General features: G+C 39.9%; 1 protein-coding gene across 16 annotated transcripts in view; it reads left to right on the top strand.

Moving 5' to 3' along the window:
* Positions 1–307: 307 nt before the first annotated feature.
* rapgef6 (Rap guanine nucleotide exchange factor (GEF) 6) overlaps positions 308–19,573 on the top strand; it is a 126,911-nt gene continuing 107,645 nt past the window's right edge. For all 16 annotated transcript variants that reach the window (XM_086177557.1, XM_086177556.1, XM_086177555.1 and 13 more), the window contains exon 1: positions 308–762. In XM_086177557.1, the coding sequence (XP_086033683.1) occupies positions 688–762 (75 nt within the window). In that variant the 5' untranslated portion in view covers positions 308–687. The remainder of the gene's footprint in view (positions 763–19,573) is intronic.

The raw sequence follows: 19,573 nt of genomic DNA, 5'->3' as shown, positions 1-19,573 counted from the left end.
TCGTATTCTGAGCGGCGACCATTTGAAACAGCATTGTGACTTTTTATTGATGTAACGAGTCAAAAGTCGACGCTGCCTTCAGGAGCCATGGAGTTCCTACGTCCGCCCAGCTGCTATACCAGAACACAATCAGATTTTGCCATTTAAACCGATGGGGCCAAGAATTCAACACGACAAAGTGCGACAAAAAATAGCCGTACTGTTAAAAAACTGAATTTTGAGGTGGAATTGCCCTTACATCACTGTCCAAATCGCTTGATGTGTCCGTGGTCTTTTCTCCCTGATCGCCCTGAATGCAACGTCATCGCCAGCCGTCGTTAACTCTACGCTCGATTTTCCAAGAGGTGAAATCGGGATCTGATTGACGACAGCTATCGATTCAGTGTGGGAATTTCTGTCTCCAGAAATGTACAGACTTAACCACTCCTGGTATCGGAGATGTAACTTTCTGTCACATTTAAATAGTAGGTTCGGTTTTTCTGCTGTGTAGCAGAAAGGGGAAGTTTTTGTCTTTTTTTCTCTCCCTCGCCCGGTCCGCGTAGGGTAACTGCTCAACTCTATATATGCTCAGCTAAGCGAGAACAAGAAGATCCACCGGGATGTGAGAGTTTGTCAAAACCGGTCAGAGGCTAAAGTTGGACTACTTTTCCGAGGCAGTGGGTTCTGATGCGGATTTGAATCGAAGTTATGAAAATGACCGGAGCCATGGAAACTTCTTTCAAACTGGCTTTGAAGAAACCGCCCTCATCGCGGACGGCAGAGGTAAACAAAACGATCGTTTCTCTAATCTTTCGCCATGAAAACGATTTACTAACAAATAAAAAGTAACAGACTTCATTTCAATCTATTTTACCTTTGTGTCCACATTGGGTTGGTGGTTTTTCCATATCAAGAAATGTCTAATGAAGCCATTAGTAACCGCTGACAGCGTTAAAACATAAAGCTGTGGTTTGGCGGCGAAGTCTCCAGATGTCAATTAACAGCACTTCTAATTTGGGGCTGATAAACTTTTTATAAACTATGTGCATTTTTCTGTCAACTCTGACACGACAGGTACCGGAGTTTGCCTGTTTATTTAATGAACCACCGAGAGAAAGTTCATTCTTACAGCCGGAGGACGTCGCTTTTGCACAATTAGCCATGTTTTCACAAGAGCGCAGACCAAATGCTGCGTGGGTTAATGGCCGTTGCGTTTTTGGAAGTCTCTTAACCCACCTCACTGTCGCCCTGCAAAACGCTAACTTACTAAATGACAGCTTCCCATTTGAGGGTCGGTGTCAAAAACACAAGAGGGTGCTTGGTTTGCTAGCCGGGGGGGGGGGAATCGCTGCAGCTTCCTCCCTCCCCGCATCAAGCTTGGAAACACAGCTGGGTTGTCGTCCGCTTTAGTTAAACTCTCAGCCCCCAACCAAAAATAGCTCTCGCTGAAGTCCGCGTTCAGCTTCTTGTAATAGTTTCTGAAGGGTAAGCACTTTTCGAGGCGCTGTCAACTACACACACATACACAAAGGTAAAATTAAAGTCAGCACACATTCTGCTTTTTCAAATGGCCTCCCTTTTTTTAAAGAGTCAGATCCTTTTGTTTTTGTTTGTGGCTGTATGGTGGGTAAAAAGCCCCTTTCACACCTTTCATAGAGGGCTTTTGTGCTCACTTGAGTGACCTTGCTAGTGGACAAATCCACTCTGATAAAGCCCCCCACCTGCCAAACTACTTTTTCAAATACTGCACTCTTTATGGTGGATGCTGAAGGACTCAGTTTCGCTTCAGGTTTTGGAATGAGCAACTCTGAAACCGAGATTAACTTTAAATGTTGCTTCCTGTCTCTGTCTCAGTGTCTTGTAATGGGAAAAAGATGCACTTTTTTTTTCTGGACCATAGTAAAGTGCAATTGCTACACATTTAAGTATACCAACATATGCATATAGGTCACTATGATGCACATGTACTGTCAATCATTTGTGCCAGCAGGCCTCTCAGGAATAAAAAATCATTTTGCGGGACAATATTGTTTGATCACTTCCAAGCTTTGATTTGATTCTGATTTCTGAGCTGTAATTCTATTTAATTATCAACAAGTAAGTAATTTCTGTATTAGTTGGTGGTTTGAGGGGGAAAAACCAAAACCAATATATTGCCTGACCCCCTTTTAAACTAATTCTGAGATTTCCCCATTGTGAGACAATTATAAACACATTCTATACTATTTTTATTCTGACCAATCCATATTAACTGTTTCAAACTTATCAATTGTGAGACTTGTATTTTATTTGTTTTCTAGAAGATAGATTATTAATTTTATTTCTAGGATTTCATTTCGACAAAACATTTTTCATATTTTATTACATTTTGTTGATTAATGATCATTTAATCAGCTGTTATTGAAAAAAAAAGTAGCCCAGGATTTTGTGAGACAGGACGAAAAGAATCGTTTGGTTCCTCAAGTAACCAAATTTGACATTCCCAACATCCAAAAACCAATATGGGATATTTGTCTGTTGTCAAAAGTTCATCTCAGTCGAGACTGACAGCCAAATGTCAGAGATGTAAAAATGTTGGGTTGCTGTATGTTGCCGTGGATGTGCAGATGTTTGGCTCTTTCTCTGATCTTATAGCTGATCCAATGTGATTCAATGTGTGTTTCTCCTGTTTCAATGCTCTTTTGCATAGCTAACAGGTGTTTTGCTGCATTTTTGACTGGGCCAAAATAAAAACTACTATATTGGTGGCTAGACTAGTTTTTAGAGTCTAAAGTCTTAGCATTACGTCACAGTAACAACTCGCCCCAACTCCCATAGACGGCCTATTGCTGCAGCTTTTGCCCTCCTGGAGTTCTGGCAGAATGACCCGGCATCCTTGTTCTACCTTATCGAGGCACTTTTCCACCTGCGTGGAATTGTCTCGGATGATGTCAGGTACTTCCTTGTGCTGGACCAGCGGTCCACAAGGCGAGTTTTGTGCGACCCACCGCGACACAGTAAATACGCTGCCTTCAAATGGCTTCTGCTCTGCCGTGGACTTGATGGACAACATGATGTCGTTGCACGGATTGGGTGACGCTGCTTTCCTATTCCCGCACATCTTCCTGCGCCAGCTCCTGCCTCTAGTGCGCACGGCCTTGGCTTACTTTCAGTGACTGCCAGCCCCCTGCCCCTGCAGACGGTGTCAGGTAACGTGGATCCGACCGTGGTGGCCTGAGTGACCGTCCAGAGGCGATGTGGGATAAGCCTCTGCTTTTTCCACCAGCAATATAGCGTTGCTGCATTCCACCGTGCTCCTTCAAGATGCAGAGGAGATCCTAGGTCAGCACTCAAATGGCAGCCGTGTATGCTGGCAAACACGCTGAGCTGCTGTTCATCAGGGATTCGAGGTCAGGAAGACAGTTTTTGGTGGACTCTGGCTTGCAGAAGAGCCTGCTCTCTGCGACACGAGTGGATATACAGACCAGAGGCAGCGACCCGCGGATGTGCACTGCTAATGGTTCGTCAATTGCGACATTTTGCTCATCCAGTGTCTGTTTTTTTTTTTCATGGCTGCCATTTTGAGTGGGATTTTGTGATCGCCTTCACCACAGTCCCCATCATTGGCATGGACTTCCTGTGTGTGAATGGTCTGTGTCTTTCTCCACTTTTTTGTATTTGACGGGGGAGCTGGGCTTCTAGCTCATGCCAACTTTTTAGCATTCGGGGATGCTTTTCAATGTTTGCTCGCAGAAGTTCCACGCTCAATATGGCCACCTTTTCTACCGTGTCTACTAAACATGGTGTGCACCACTTCAACCGCAGGTGGGACCTCCTATTTTCATGTGGGTGCAACACATTGACATGGTTAGGCTTGCTGCTGCTAAAGAGGAGTTCGCTACCATGGAGCGTCTGGAGATTGTGAGGCAGTCCAACTGCCTCTCCGCTCCAAATGGTGGCCAAGGCCAACGGGTTGTGGTGCCTTTGCAGTGACTTTCGCAGGTAGAACAATGTCAACGCTACTCCATCTCCCTTATTTAGGATTTCTCCGTCGGGCTATTGGGCGCCACCATCTTTCCCAAGGTGGACCTGGTGCGCGGTCATCACCAGGTGCCCATGTGCGTACGATGTGTCCAAGACTGCGGTAATCACCCCATTTGTGCTTTTGAGTTTCCTTGCATGCATTTTGGTTTGAAAGGAGCTTCTCAGACCTGGCAGAGGCTCATGGACTTAGTGCTGCGCGACCTTGCATTTTTATTCCTCAATTTTGACGACATTCTGGCAGCCAGTCCGTCAGCTGATGAGCACCTGACACAGGGTTTCCGTCATTTAGATGAACAAGGCCTCATTGTCAACCCGGCTTAGTGCCAGTTTAGATTACTTGTGATTGACTTCTTGGGGCACCGCATTTCGCTGCAAGGTGCTGTCCTGTTGCCTTCAATGGTGTAAGCATTAGCTGATTGTCCTTGCCCGGTCGTGGCCAAGGCATAGCAGAAGTTCTTGGGCATGGTAAATTTCTATAACCGTTTCCTCTCTCACGCTGCCCGCTTCCTTCAGCTGCTTTACAGGCAAAGCACATGGTTGACTGCATGGGTTCAGGCTTTCAACGGGGCTAAGAATGCCCTGGCTGATGCGACCCTTCTCGCCTATCCCACACCCATGGCTCCCATAGTGTTGATGACCGATGCATCTGATGTTGCCGTTGGGGGTTTGGTGGAACGGCGGGTGGTGAATGCGGGGCAGCCCCTTGCTTTCTTTGGCAGCAAATTTCGTGATAGGGAGCGCAAATATAGCATTTTTGCTCATGTCAGCTCAGTTCATGTTTGTAAGGTATGACGCTCACTGCATGCCTCTTCAACAGCCATATGATGGACCTTTCCGTGTTCTTTAGGCAGGTGCGAAGAGTTTTGTGCTGGACGTGGGCGGGCAAAGGGAACGTGTTATGCTGGATCGGTTGAAACCAGCACACGTGGTGGTGCCCTTCAAGGTTCCCCACCATGGTTGTCCTCTGTCCAGGACTCTGGCAGCGCCTCGGCAGGTCCAGAGTCCGATGCCTCCTGCCATTTTGACCGAGGCACACTAAGGAACTAAGGAGGTGGACATTAAGGGGCGTAGCCTCTCATCCCACAGGACTAGGGGCAAGGGGGCGTTGTTTAGCCAGGGATATATTATTGATCCCAGAGGTTCACAGTTGTTGTTGGTGTTTGATGAATGGTTGGAACTCGTCTTTGTCTCTGCAATCCTTCCTTCTTTCTCTACAAGTGCAATAATAATAATAATAATTTATCCTATATTAATCCCTGTGGGGAAATTTGTTCTCTGCAATTAACCCATCATGGATGAACCATGAGCAGTAGGCATGTTGTCCACCAGTGCCAAGGGAGCAATTAGGGGTTCAGTGTCTTGCTCAACAACACATCGACACACTAGGAGGAGCTGGGTATCAAACCAGAAATTTTTGGTTCCAAAGACGATGACTCTACTGACTGCGCCATGCCATCCCCAACAATGTCTAAACAACAATGCTGTCTAGATGGAAAATGTATGTAATAAACCAATTGAAGTGCTAGCATTACAAGCATTAAAGTAAACTGAATTTCAGGTGAGAAAACATACACAGATGGTGACATATTCAATTAAGACCTGCAGAATCATCTGTAGTCAGAAGGGCAGCTGGTTCTTTGACTAAACTTCAACTGAAAATAAATGTGCTGAAATGGTGAAGTTCTTGGGGCATGTGTTTCACCCTGGACTGCTGTTCAGTAGCTGTAGTAGGTAAAAAATATTGGGTAAGGCCAAAAAACAAGCTCTATGTTTCCTAGTTGGAATTGTAGTGCAGCACTTTGAGGGCAAAATGCCAAAGTCTGAGAAGGATTTGTTGTGGAGTTGTCTGCATCTGGGCTGTGGGACTTGAGTTTGATGCATTACCTTTCAATCCTGCTTTGTGATTTGTGGTCGTAACATTTGAGACATTTATGGAAATATGAGTTTCCCAGGAAGGTGCAAGAACAGGGAAAATGTAATCTTTCACTAAGCTAAATATGTAAGTACAAAGGAAGTCAGTGGAGGCACACTGGTGTCTGGTTTATGCTGTAAGCCTACTGTTGTACCACATTTTTCAGAGGACTGTATGTGTGTGTTTTAGCTGAACTTGGTGAACTCTGGTTTGGATCCTTGATAACAGTGGTCAACAACATAAAGTTCACGGATCACACCTTTGTTTTTATATTTTTTGGTGAGATTAAATGTCTTTTGGACAGATGGTGGCATGCGTTCTCAAAATTTTGCAACTTACATGAACCAGCACTTTTAACTCTACCGAGTTTGTTATATTAAAATTCTATGAGTTAGATTGTCAAGACATACATAAAACACTTCATAAATTAAAGTATGATCAACTGAGAGTATTTTGTACAACATGGGTTTTGATACTGTGGTTAAAAACAAATTCTCAAGGTATGATAGCTGTTAATACCACAATGTCTTGTAATGAGTGTCTTAAGTCTCATTAAGTGTCTTAATGAGTGTTTTAAGTCCTCAACAATGTTGATTGTTATTATAAAACATGGCCTACAAAAATAATTTCAATAAAACCAAAGTCTTGACACTCACTCTGTTGTTCCTCTTTGACAGAAAGAAGGAAAGAAAGATGAGGCACTGTTGTAAAAATGCCTTTTGGTTTGAGGGATTGCATTCTTGGTGTTAAAAGAGATCCTGGCCACAGGCAGATATGGGAAGCTACATGGGAAGTGTGTGTGTGCGCGTGCGCATGTGCGCGTATGTGTGTGTTTGCTCTCAGTGTCTGTATTATAGTGCATGTGTATGCATACTACACTAAACTGAATATGTGCAGTTATACAGGAGCGGACCTTCATTTTCCTGTATTGATTGATACATTCAGGAAATTTCTGTCTCGTGCCTCAATCTATTTTTTTTTTTGTTCTTTGAGTACATGCAGCTCAACAGTGCCTGGAGCATCATTGCGTTAGTGGTACAAACTTTTTCAAACAATTGTTTGAGTTGACAATCAAAAATGGTGCACCTGCTTACTTCCGGAGATGGAGATATTTTCTATCAATGCACATATAATTTGCATCGTCAGCCACAGACTGTAATATGAGAATAACAGGAGTTGTAAGCTTAAAGTCACATTTTTTAAAATTCTTTGAGCAACATTAACTAATTAAATCAATTCATTGATATTAACCAGAGTTGGGCAACAGCCTTGACATTCAAAGTAATACATTTTTCCACTTTCTTCAGGTGATAACCCATAATGTAACAATAACTTTTGGTTGTTTATTCATTTCTAATTTGGTAAAAAGTGCTATGTCAATAGCTGTCTAAGATTAATTCATCATTTCCTGTTGCAGTGAAACACCTGTCATATTTTCACATGAGTCTTTGGACTCGCTCAGCTTGCCTGTGATTGGCAGCTTTTACCATCAAAGCTATAAAAAGTCTATTTCAACAATTTTCTTTTTTATTGAACATAAATTGTATAAAAAGATATACATATGCACAAATAAACATGGCAAGGTAGAATCGAATGTCAAATAAACAACCAGGGATGAGGAAGCAGAGGACAGAAGGCCATTCGTTCTGTATGTAATCACTTAACTGTACAAGTTAACAGTGTAAAAGGTTTGTGAGAAATGTTTAATGGTAGATGAAAAAGAAAGTAAAAGAAAATAAATAATACACATAATTCATTTCTTTTTTTGCTTAAAAGTAAACCAAATGTTATATCAGATACATAGTTTGCAGCGTGGTAATCGATTATCAAATTTGTTTAAAATATTATCTTTGTTTGTATGTTTGGAGCCATATATTCAATTTAGCTTAACTTTTATTGAGTTAAGATTCTATGTTCCTGGATTGATTTAACTTTTGGTCCTTAGAAAGGAAAATATCCAAGAATTTTATTTCTGATTTAATAGGGACATTGCATATTTCTTTTAGTGGCATTTCTTTAAGTTTAATGATAATCCTGAAGCCTTGGAGAATTTTTTTAATTTTTTCAACGGTTGTTGGGACTTGATGTTCAGTTTTCCAAAATAAAGTTGTGTTATCTGCCAGCTGGCTAATAATAATTTCTGTACCGCAGAAAGTATTGTTAGTATTATTACATAGTTGTACAGCTGTGTTCACCTTCTAAAAAAATAAAACAAAACACCACCACATAGAATGCTCTGTAGAAAAGTTAGTTTACTTGTCTGTATTCAATGCAAATGACAACTGATCATTCTATTTCCATTCCTTTTTGCGTCAGTTTGCTAACCCCTTTTTTTAGCTTATGGATGTTCGCGTATGTTAATATAGATATCTCAAATTGGTCTCCTTCCAAAAGTAGATGTTAGCTGTTGGTGGAAAAAATGGCTATTTGGCCACAAATCAGAGATTGGTATAAAGAACAGTAATGTAAATACAGCCTTTGATGGTATGCATTTCAGTAGCAGGCAGTTTTTGTGTGCATATGAAGTATTTTTTTAAAAACATGCAGAGATATGGGTGGCAACATGTGATTTGCAAACATGTGATTGAAACAGACAGGCATTTAAACCAGAAATGTAAAATTCACCTGCAAAACACATGCTTACAAGACGGTCATACAATTTAACTTCAAATCATCCTTAGAGCCTTTGTTTTGATAAACCCAAGTCCCACGAGGTTTGTACTGTACCCCAAAAGGTATTGCAATTTATTGTTATTACATTGTATTGTAAGATTAGCATGAACAGTCATATGCTACTTATGCTCAAGCTGTTGCAGTGCAGGTGATCCTGTTGGACAGTAATAGTTTGAAGGCATTTATGCCCTTTATAGAAAATTTTAGCCAAGGGTTATTACTTCCCCATCTCCATTTATGTAATTCCAACGAGACCTTAAATGTGTTCCACATGTGCATACACAAAAGATGCCGACAAACAGCAAATGAGGCAACAAGCGGTATGTTTGAGTCTAAAATGAAAAGGATACAGAGGAGACTGTGAAACAGACTGAGGGAGAAGAGGGAAAGTTTCTGCATGTATGTTTGTGTTTAAATGGGTAAATAAACACAGCCCTCCCCTGACCCAGGCACTAAAACTCTCCTTGTGGAGTCCATAATGCCCGTCCTAAATGAGTTGAAGAGCCAGTGGATTGTGAAGGAGGAAAAGTTTGAAATTGCTGTGACTCAAATTTTTAAATGGCCCTGCTCTGTGAACTGTCATTTTAGAGAATCGTGCAACCAATTCTTCAAGATAAACTGTATATTCAAACTGCCAGAAAAGTATCCAAATATTAAAATAGCCACTTTTTTGTATGTGGTTAGATAGGTTTGTTGTTATAAAAGTCTCAAAATTGTATGAAGTTGTTCAAGAGTGATATTTTTCAGGCTTTTGGAAAGCTCAGTTTATTAACTGACTATTACTGACAGATGTGATTTCACATGCTAACGTGCACCATCATAACTCCCATTGGTGATTGTCATTCATGCTTCTCATAATTCACAATTAAATGACTGGGTTTGAGTAATCATCACAAATCATCACAGAAATCATCACAAATCTTTGCTGCCAGTTTGACATTTTTAAAATTTCCACCCAGTAAGCATTCAGCATTATTCTCTTCATATGGAATTTCTCTTTACATCAGGTACTGCATATGATCATGTCATCCTGAATATGGGAACAGTATAATGTATGTAGTTCAAATTTAGACATACATTCGGTGTTTTTCATTAACAGGAATGCTAATTCTGTTTATGGGTGGTTTAGATAACTAATTTTAAAGCCAGGATGAGATACTGATGACTCACTAGTGATATATAAGAATGAGAATAAGAATAAGAACATCTTTACTTATCCCGAAGGAAATTGTTGTGCCAGAGTTAAAAGTAAGACATAACAATCATAAATAATAGTAGGAAATTGTATAAACAGTATAAAAAAGGGAGGAGAATAAGAAATACAAATAAAACTATAAAGTGTCTAAGTAACGAGTCAAGGCTATAAAGTATATATACTTTATAGTATATATACTTCATGCTCATTTTTGGCATGAGATATACTTTTTGTTTAGTAGAGAAATTATATTGGAATCCACTCAAATGACTAAAAAGACTACATGAACTTTTCAGTTAAAATACTTATTTTCTCAAATATCTGAATAGTTTGCCATTTAAAACCTGTTTTAATTTCCCTCATTCAAACTCCCAACAACAAGCTTTTAACCACAGGGCATTGTTTAAACGTAAACACAGCTTTTCTAGTGGCTACCAGTAACCTGAAAGGACAGTGGCTTAGGGCTCCTACTGTGCATGCATGTTTGCATGCTCATGCATATTGCAATGTTGCAATTTGCAATATGTGTGTTTGCACATGGTTGAAAGTGGCTGCATTCCACTCAGAACAGCAGGCGTGAACAGGCAGATTTTGTCAGCTCTGACCTGTTCATTCAGAATGCAGACTGAGGCTACAAGTGGGCCCACCTTGCATAGTTCAGTGAAATAATAATGATAGTTTACCTTTATTTTGATCCTCACTTGCTTTTCTCTCAAGGATAGATTTTGTATCAAATGAAAGACTTTTAATGAATATTTTTGTTGTCTATTGTATATACAGTTTTGAATGTTGCAGATACTGTCTGCTCAATTTATTAATTGTGATTCATTTGGGGCGAAAGAGTCTCTTTGTCCTCACAAAATGAATGTCACGGACTCCTTATTCATGTTTTTTTCTTTCTCCTAACTGTAGAATAGATATGGGGTCCAGAATATGGGAAGGGGAATCCCAAAACAAATAGAAAATAAAACATACCACATACCATACTATAACATTTGCGCCATATAACCATTTATATCATTGAGTGATAGTGTAGACCTTTTACCTGTCTTCAAGACATGTTCAGTGTTCTCTGAATTTTCTGGTGTAAGTGGTCAAAACCTAAAATGTGATGATGATTTCGAGTTTTTAAATCTTCATTGATCGAGCAGACATCTTAAGAAAAAAAACAACCGCTTGTTACCAAAGTACATTCAAAGGATTAGTCACACAAACGGACACTCAACTCATTCTTGTAGGTTTAATTGGGCAATAAGATGCTAAATGGAGAGAATCCCCTTAATCTCAAGTATTATTACTTTTTTTGTATTATGTCTACAGGTAAGCTGCCAAACAGCCTTCAAAAGTGCCTGTAGCTGCAGCACTCAAAGCAGGTTTATGATCTAGCAAAACTGGTCCAAAATTTGTGTCAAGAGAGAAAAGCATGTGATGAATCCAGCTTTGTGTTTTTGGTTTCATGTCACAGTTATGTGTGCCTCTGTGAGACATACATGCAAAAAGCTTGTTTTCTTTCAACTTACAAGATCTGGTTGGTTTTCACCAGGGGAGCAGTGTTCAGTGTCTTGCTCAAGCACTTCGGCACTTCGGCAGGGAGAGCACTTGCCCTCCCTGGCTAAAACGCAGATATAGCTCTCATTTAAGGAGTGTCTCTTGTTCTGAAGATATACATGGTATGCTGGGTCTTGACCCAAGGATCTTGCTCTCCTGTGATGGACTGCCTGCAGATCCTGCTGTCTTTGAGGGACTGTACCTAGTTCTTATGATGTCTATGGTATATACAGAGCTGGCTCTCTTTTGTTGTTGCATCTTTTTATGCAGTGTTATTTATCTTTCTCTATAGACACGTCTACGGTTTCATTGTTGCAGTAGATGGCATACAAGAAGAACCCAAGAACCTAAGAACAGAACCTGGTCTCCTTTAGCTGAGGAGGTTCAGGCATTAGATAACAATGCATCTTTGGTACTGTCCATCATTCAACTATTTTGAGGCACTGAAACGAAACCAAAACAGAAGGAGTGCTTTGGTGTCAAGTCTGATAATGCCTTCAGGAACCCTCAGAGGACACTGCACTGTTCTGGATGTGAGTCAGAAACTGGAAGAATTGACTATGATTTAGCCATTATTTTAACATGTCTGATGAAACCTTATTTCCTCCCTGGCAAATTATTTGGTTGTCAGCATCAGTCACTCTTCAAACAGACTGGCTGCCAGCCACTCCCTGTACAATTAGTCTGGAGCCTTGCTTGGTAGCTCTTACTTGAGCCACTGTCTACATATCACAAATCTTGCTGCCTCTGCAGTCAGCCATCTTCTACCCATACTGTCCTATGCTTCAACACTTTACATGTGTCCTAAGAATGATTTTTACACACTTTCTGGATAGACTAAAAAGGTTAGCGTTTGGACCCAGTTAAGCATGATCTAAGAGCACTGTTTTGAAAGATATAAAGCAAGCTAAGTAGTGTGATAATTTAAATTAGGTCTCTAAACAAATTTGATATTGCCCAGTCAATGCTGATCCCCGCCATCAGAGTTATAGCGATGTACTTCTGAAGTCTTTCACATTTACTTTACCAAATGATTTTACATCATCCGCATACTTTTTGCACTCAGTCATTTTCTAGACAATTCTTTGTGATCTGGATCACTTATTTGCTTGTTTGGACAACTGCTTTGCTGACAAATTTCAAAAGTATGCAGAGAGGAATGCTTACCTTTGGAATGCTGTGAATGTGACACAGGGAGTAGAGCAATCATCTTTGGAACTGAACATTCCTGGTTCGATTCCCGCCTCCTCCTAGTGTGTCGAAGTGTTGTGAACCCCTTACTGCTCCCCTGGCGGTGGTGGACGGCAGCCTCCTGCTCATGGTTCTTCCATGATGAGTGAATTGCAGAGAGTGAATTTCCGCACGAGGTATGGATAAATGATTATTATTATTATGTCAGCCCTGTAATTACTTGAGTGCACATATGTCAAAGTCAAGGCCCGCGGGCCGGATCTGGTCCGTGAACAAATTATCTCTGGCCCCTGGGATGAAATTGAATTATTATTAGAACCGGCCTGCAGGCTGAAGCCATCTGCTGGTGTTATGGCCCCACCAATACTACATTCCCCACAATGCAACAGTACTGCAGCGCAGCTAGCGGGCTTTGGTTTCATTCTTCATCAGCAGTCAGAGTAGATGTCAAATTTCAGCTACCTCCTCCCCAAAAATGGCTAATGAAAGGTGGACGCTGAGAACAGCAGATTTCAAGGCAGGTGGAAGGCAGAGTACATCTTCACGGAGGGTAAAAGGCAAACCTGTGTGTCTTTTATGTGGAGAAATATTTGGCTGCAGATAGAAAACTTGAGCCACTTTCCCAGCTGCCAGACCATGAAAGAGAAGCTCGCCACCGCTGTGTTCCCGAGTGCACAGTTTGCCGATAAACTCAACATACTTGCTGCCGACTTCCGATGCCGATTTGCTGACTTTGAAGCCCAAATTTTTTTAGTTTTTCATTCATTAAATGTTTACATTTGTTTCTACAAGACATGTGATTTTTCTTTGAAGAAAGTATTGTTTTGTGTGTGTGCCATATATTGTTCTATTTTAATTTATTGTATTTTATTTATTTATATATATTTTTCAGTTAATGGATTTCTTTTTCAGTTAATGGACTAATTGCAGATAGGAGCCATCAGAAAGAATACAACCAATTTTATTTATGTATTTTTATTTTCTCATTTTACTATTTGAAAGCAGTAATTGATATGATCATAGAGCAGCACGATGTTGCATTTTTAGTTTATAATGCATGCAATTTCATTTATGCATTTAGGTCTTGGTTCAATAGGCTATGTTCAGTCTGTTCAATATGTGTTAATAAGCACTGAATTAGTCCGACCCTCGAATTCTAACAAATTTGTTTTTTTGGCCCACCGTGTATTTGACTTTGACACCCCTGCTCTAGTGGTACCAAGGGTCAATTATTGAATTGTTGCTTCTTTTCCTTGACCCTCACATGACAGGCATCATAGATAGTTAATAGACAGATTGACATATGGCTTAATTAACTGGTAGCATCTTGTTCAAAAAACTGCACAGTTGGAATCGGACTGACTTAACAAGGCAGAGTCATGGACAAACGGACAAAAAAAAAAAACAAAAACGTCAATAATGTATGTATCATACATCATGGACTGCTATCATTAGTCTTGTTGTTGCTCATTTTTACCATCAGCCACATGCCATCACTATTGTTTTTAAATGCACATTTTTGCCATTACTATTTATTTATTTGTTAGTTCAGTCAGATTTTATTCATAAAGTGTCAATTCACAACAATTGTTTTATGACACTTAACACATTGTCTAATCACAATTGTATATTCATGTAAGACCTGCATTATACTCTGCTCTCTCTCTCTCTCTCTCTCTCTCTCTCTCTCTCTCTCTCTCTCTATCTATCTCTCTTTCTTTCCTCCTTTCTGTCCTCCTCTTTCCTTTTTCTCTCAGCCCATCTGGTTGAGGCAGACAGCTGCCCACCATGAGCAGGGCTTCATTGAGGTTTCTACCTGTTAAAAGGGAGTTTTTCCTTTCTGTTGTTGCCAAAATTTCTTATGGGGGAACTGTCAAGTCTCTGTAAATTATATGGTAAAGTTTATTGTATAGACCCACGCAATGAAAAGTTTCTTGATATAATTTCTCTTGTGATTTTCCACCATATCAATAAGAGCTAGAACATATCTTTGAGTTTTATTCAGTTTTGGCTTACTTTGTATTGTAACTGGCAACTTTTTTTTCTGACAGTGTTGATATGTAGCAAAAGTGACATCCTACCTCACTCTTTGGCCAGAACTCCGTGCCCTCAAGGATTTAAATTGACTGGGTTCAGGCGTGAGGATTGCACTTGGTCAAGGTCAGGGTAAGAATCTCAGCTAATCACAAGCAGAGATGGGCAGGCCTTCACTGAGTGGAGGCACAAAAAAGTTGCATTCTGAGTGAAAACAGCTGGTTCTTTTGTGGCAGTGATAGGTGAGAAAAGGATTGAGAGGATGAGTGAGAACAGCAATGAAATTGGGAGTCGGTTTGCCATGGATTGTGCTGATTGGTAGAAGGTTGAAACCAAAAAAACAGCGTATGTTATCTGGAATGGACTGAGGTGTTAATGTTAATAAACCTTTAATTTTTCAGATAGGCTTGGGAAGTAAATGGTCTTAAACATCGACTATGATGAACACGTTCATTTACTGGTCAACAACTCACTAACGACTGTTCCCTCAGAGTTATATGGGTTTTGGGAAGCCACAAAAAACATTCGGTGACTGAGGCACTGTCAGGGAGGGCCTGGGTGCAGTGGGTGATTCCTTATTTCAGGAAAAACCAAAAGAGAAGCTCTGGGAAAACAAAACAAATACCTCTACAACAATAGCCACAAGGAAATGTGAGTTGCACTGAAGATTAATATTTTGATACAAGTTTGTTTTTCATTGATTTGTTCTCTTTCTCCTACTGAAAAAGACTTCAGTTGGCTTGTATGTGCAAATGTCATTTTGTTGCTAGTAAGTTGTTGTTGGATGCTTTGCAAGTACAATAACTTTATAACTATTGTTACTATGTGAAATTTCATACCGCAAGATAATTTCGTTCATGGTGGAGGGGTTTTGTGAATTCCAGTGATCCTAGGCCCTAAGTTGTCTGGGGTTTTTTGCCCCTGGTAGGGTCACTGAAGACAAACAGGTCTGACATGGGGGTCCAGGCAAAGTATGGCTCAAAGAACCCGAAATGAAGAATAACAACAATGGACTCAGATTTCCCTGGCCCTGAGGCAGTCCCCCTCGGGAGCCAGGCCTTAGCAAGTAAAAAGGTGGATTGCCCTCTCCAGGCAGGGAATGAGGGTTATGGTTAGCCTAACGTCACCCTCCCCCCAAACTGCAGGAGTTCAACTATCTTGGGGTCTTGTTCACGAGTGAGGGGAAAAATGGAGTGGGAGATTGACAGGGATATAGGTTCAGTAATATGGACTCTGCATTGGCCCGCCGTGGTGAAAAATATGTTAAATGCGTATAAGTGGGTGTGTGTTTAGCAACAATGTCAGCTGAATCAGTGCTTAAAGTCGTTTTTTTGAGGCATGCTACACTTTTTGGATGACAGATGTCCCACAGCACACCACCATACACATTTTTTTTACAAAAAATTCTACTCAGTAGTTTAATACCATCCAGCGATGTTGAGGAGTATTTAATTGTTGGACCAGTCACTATATTGAAAAGAAAGACATTAAACAATGGCAAATTGGTTTCAGTCACTGAATAATACTTATAATATTTTTTTGAACACTTGATAATTTCTCACAATAGACTAGTGTGCCATGGCACAGTGGTGGAAAATGACTGGGATAAGTAATTCCAGCTGTGATCTTAACATTGAACTGAGCTGTGTCCTATACATTGGAATAGTTATCTCAGAAGCTAGAAAGGAGTGGGATCTTCTACCAAAGTATGAATGACTCAGTTGCAGTATTAAGAACAAGTATTGCAGCTGACAATTTGGGTCTGGAGTACCCTACCCATATCTCTTGGGTCTGTGAAAGCACTGCTGATATCAGTAATATCTTGTCAAACAGGAAACAAGACAATGTTCCAGACAAAGATAAGAAACACCATAACTTCATGTAAATGTTTTTCAATAACTCCCTTCAATAATTTTGGAGCATTTTACTGTAGGGTTAATAAAACCCTACGGAAAACAAATATTTTTTTCATTGACATTCTTCCTGTTAACTTTTATAGATGCTGTTGAATTACAGTTTTACATTAAGTATTAAATTATATTAAAGGAATATCATTCTTTGTGGACAGATTACATACAAGGAAGGAGATCACTATAACTATAACTATGACTTTATACTCATTGTACCAGGGGGTATACAGGTATACATTGCAAAGAGTGAGTGATGTAGATATATGCAAAATATTAATACAACTGTATCAAGAAAAGATGCAGCCCTGATCACATTCCAAGAATCAAGTCAAACCTTGAAACTCAAAAACATATATCATATCTTGATTTTAGTATTTCATCCCTTTTTTATGGTCAGGTTTGTACCTATACAGAGCATCCATTTATCATCACCAAGGGAGTACTTAGGGTTCAGTGTCTTGCTGAAAACATTTCAATAGGCTAGGAGGAGGTTAAAAAACAAACCAGGAATGTTCAGTACAAGATAACCGCCCTTACCACCTGAGAATATTGGCTTCAAACTGATTGGGGCGATTAAATGAAAAAAGGAATGTGCCTCCTGTGAGGTACATATCTGCTTGTATACTGTGTCTTATAACAGATTGATACAACACTATTCAAGTTATACAATCATAAAATTAACACAAAAAATTTGTTTAATAAGTAATCGGCTTTGAATGTTTAGTTCCAAAGTATGAATTCAAATTATAAGCTTTATAATTGATGGCAGTTAACAAAATGTTGACAGTATTTTCATCAGCCAAAATAGATAACAGATGAACATAAACTTAATTTAATAGTGTAAAGAGCCCCAGAGCACAGTATCAAATGATGTGAGTGGTAGCATTTTAAGAACATGGCATAATAGGTCATCTCAAAAGGGAAATTATTTCCTCTGTATTAAACTCAGCTTGTATGGTTTATTAATATCACTGTGGCATATTGTGCTAATTTTTTGAATCTTTCATTGTCTTCAAGGGGTTTACTAGTGGAAATATTTGTCAGTGTTGTGAAAAAAACAAACATGTTTATATATCCATACTTAAAAACAGAAGAAAAAGCCTTAATTGTTTTTGGTAGAATTCAGCTAAGCCTTCAAAAAGGCTCAGATTTTCCATTTCTGTGTGTGGCAGTGTTTCTGTGCGCGTGTGTGGCTATTTGGTTTGGCCGGAGGAGTGATGGCAGCTGTTGCACTGCTTTTTAGGCCCAACATGATCTCTCTCATGTCTGGTAGGAGGGGCCCCTTCTTCCAAGACAAAGTTAAAAAAGAGGCAAGTGATGAAGCTTGTTCTTGATTGTCATATATTTCTGACCCTCTTCTGCAAAGTACTATTAACACCTTATATTTCAATCAATTTTGGCACAACAACCCAATGGCTTTAGAGAACACTTTTTCTCTGTGATTTTATAAGTTTATACTGTTTTCATGTCTAATTTAACGCAAGTGTGAGTCAAGTTCATGGTTTTGTATTTTGGTCATGACATTTTCCCCTTCTTTCTCCTCCTACCCACTGTTTCCATAACCCTTTTCATCACCAGCACCACAGCTGTTGTCACTGGGTTTTTTTTTTATGAACCTTAGTTAGTTTTCATTGTGAAGGAACTCAGGATTCAGGATTTGCATTCTTTTTTAAATTTTTTTATTTTTTATTTTCATTTTGCTTTGTGGATTCAACTTCGATTTGCCATCTGATCTTTAAATGATTAGCAAGTGAATCATTGAGTTGTGTGATGTGGAAGTTTCACCTTATGGTGAAAGCTAGAGCAATTTATTTAAAGCCTGCATGTAAAAATGTTTGCTGGTCTCACCCTGTTCTGTTTTAAAAATAACTATATTGTCAATAGAAGTTGAGGTCTGAGCATCAAGAAAGGATTAGGTCTAATGGCAGAACATCTACAATCTCACACTCATGCTGACACTGATGTCTTTCTATACAGGACTGACTGAAAATTAAAATGTTGTGATAAAGTTCTTTATTTTCTGTAATGCAATTAAAAAAACAAAAATGTCATACATTCTGGATTCATTAAAAATCAACTGAAATATTGCAAGCGTATTATTATTTTAATATTGCTGATGAAGGCTTACAGCTTAAGAAAACTCAAAAATCATATCTCAAAATATAAGAATATCAAGAAAAAGTATACTAGTAGGATATTCTACTAATCACCACTTGAATCGTCTAATTAACTCGAAACATCTGCAATTGTTTCCTGAGCCTTGAAAAACACCAATCCCAAGTATCGGGAAGACTGCTGATACCCTCCATCAGGAGGGTAAGACATAAAAAGAAATTTCTCAAAGAGCAGTCTGTTCACAGAGTGCAGTTTCAAAGCACATTCACAAAAAGTCTGTTAGAAGGGGGAAATGTGGCAGGAAACGCTGCACAACCAAGAGAGATGACCGCAGCCTTAACAGCATTGTGAAGAAGAGCCACTTCCAGAATTTGGGGGAGCTTCAGAGACAGTGGATTGAAGCTGGAGTTCAGGTATCAAAAGCCACTGTTCATAGACGTGTCCGGGAAATGGGCTACAATAGCTGTATTCCCATGATCAAGCCACTTCTGAACTCAAGACAACGAAAGAAGCGACTTGGGCTATGGAAAAGAAGCACTGGGCAGTTACAGAGTGGTCCAAAGTCCTGTTTTCAGGCGAAAGCAAGTTTTGTATTTTATCTGGAAGTCAAGGCCCCCAGAGTCGGGAGAAAGGCTGGAGAGGAGCAAAATCCAAGTTGCTTGAAATCCAGTGTGAAGTTCCCACAGTCAGTGATGGTTTGGGGAGCCATGTCAGCTTCTGGTGTTGGTCCACTGTGTTTCATCAAGTCCAGAGTAAATGAAACTGTGTACCAAGAGATTTTAGAGCACTACATGCTTCCGTCTGCTGAAAAGCTCTATGGAGATGATGATTTCATTTTCCAGCACGATCTGGCACCTGGCCACAGTGCCAAAACCACCAGTAACTGGTGTACCGACCATGGCATTACTGTCCTCGATTGGCCTGCCAATTCCCCTGACCTGAACCCCATTGAGAATTTGTGGGGTATTGTGAGGAGGAAGCTGAAAGACTCCA

Source organism: Fistularia commersonii, chromosome 29 (assembly GCF_037954325.1).
Source record: "Fistularia commersonii isolate RoL2024-O1a breed Wild chromosome 29, RoL_Fcom_v1.0, whole genome shotgun sequence".
Taxonomy (NCBI): domain Eukaryota; kingdom Metazoa; phylum Chordata; class Actinopteri; order Syngnathiformes; family Fistulariidae; genus Fistularia; species Fistularia commersonii.
This window is presented reverse-complemented; position numbering and strand designations above follow the sequence as displayed.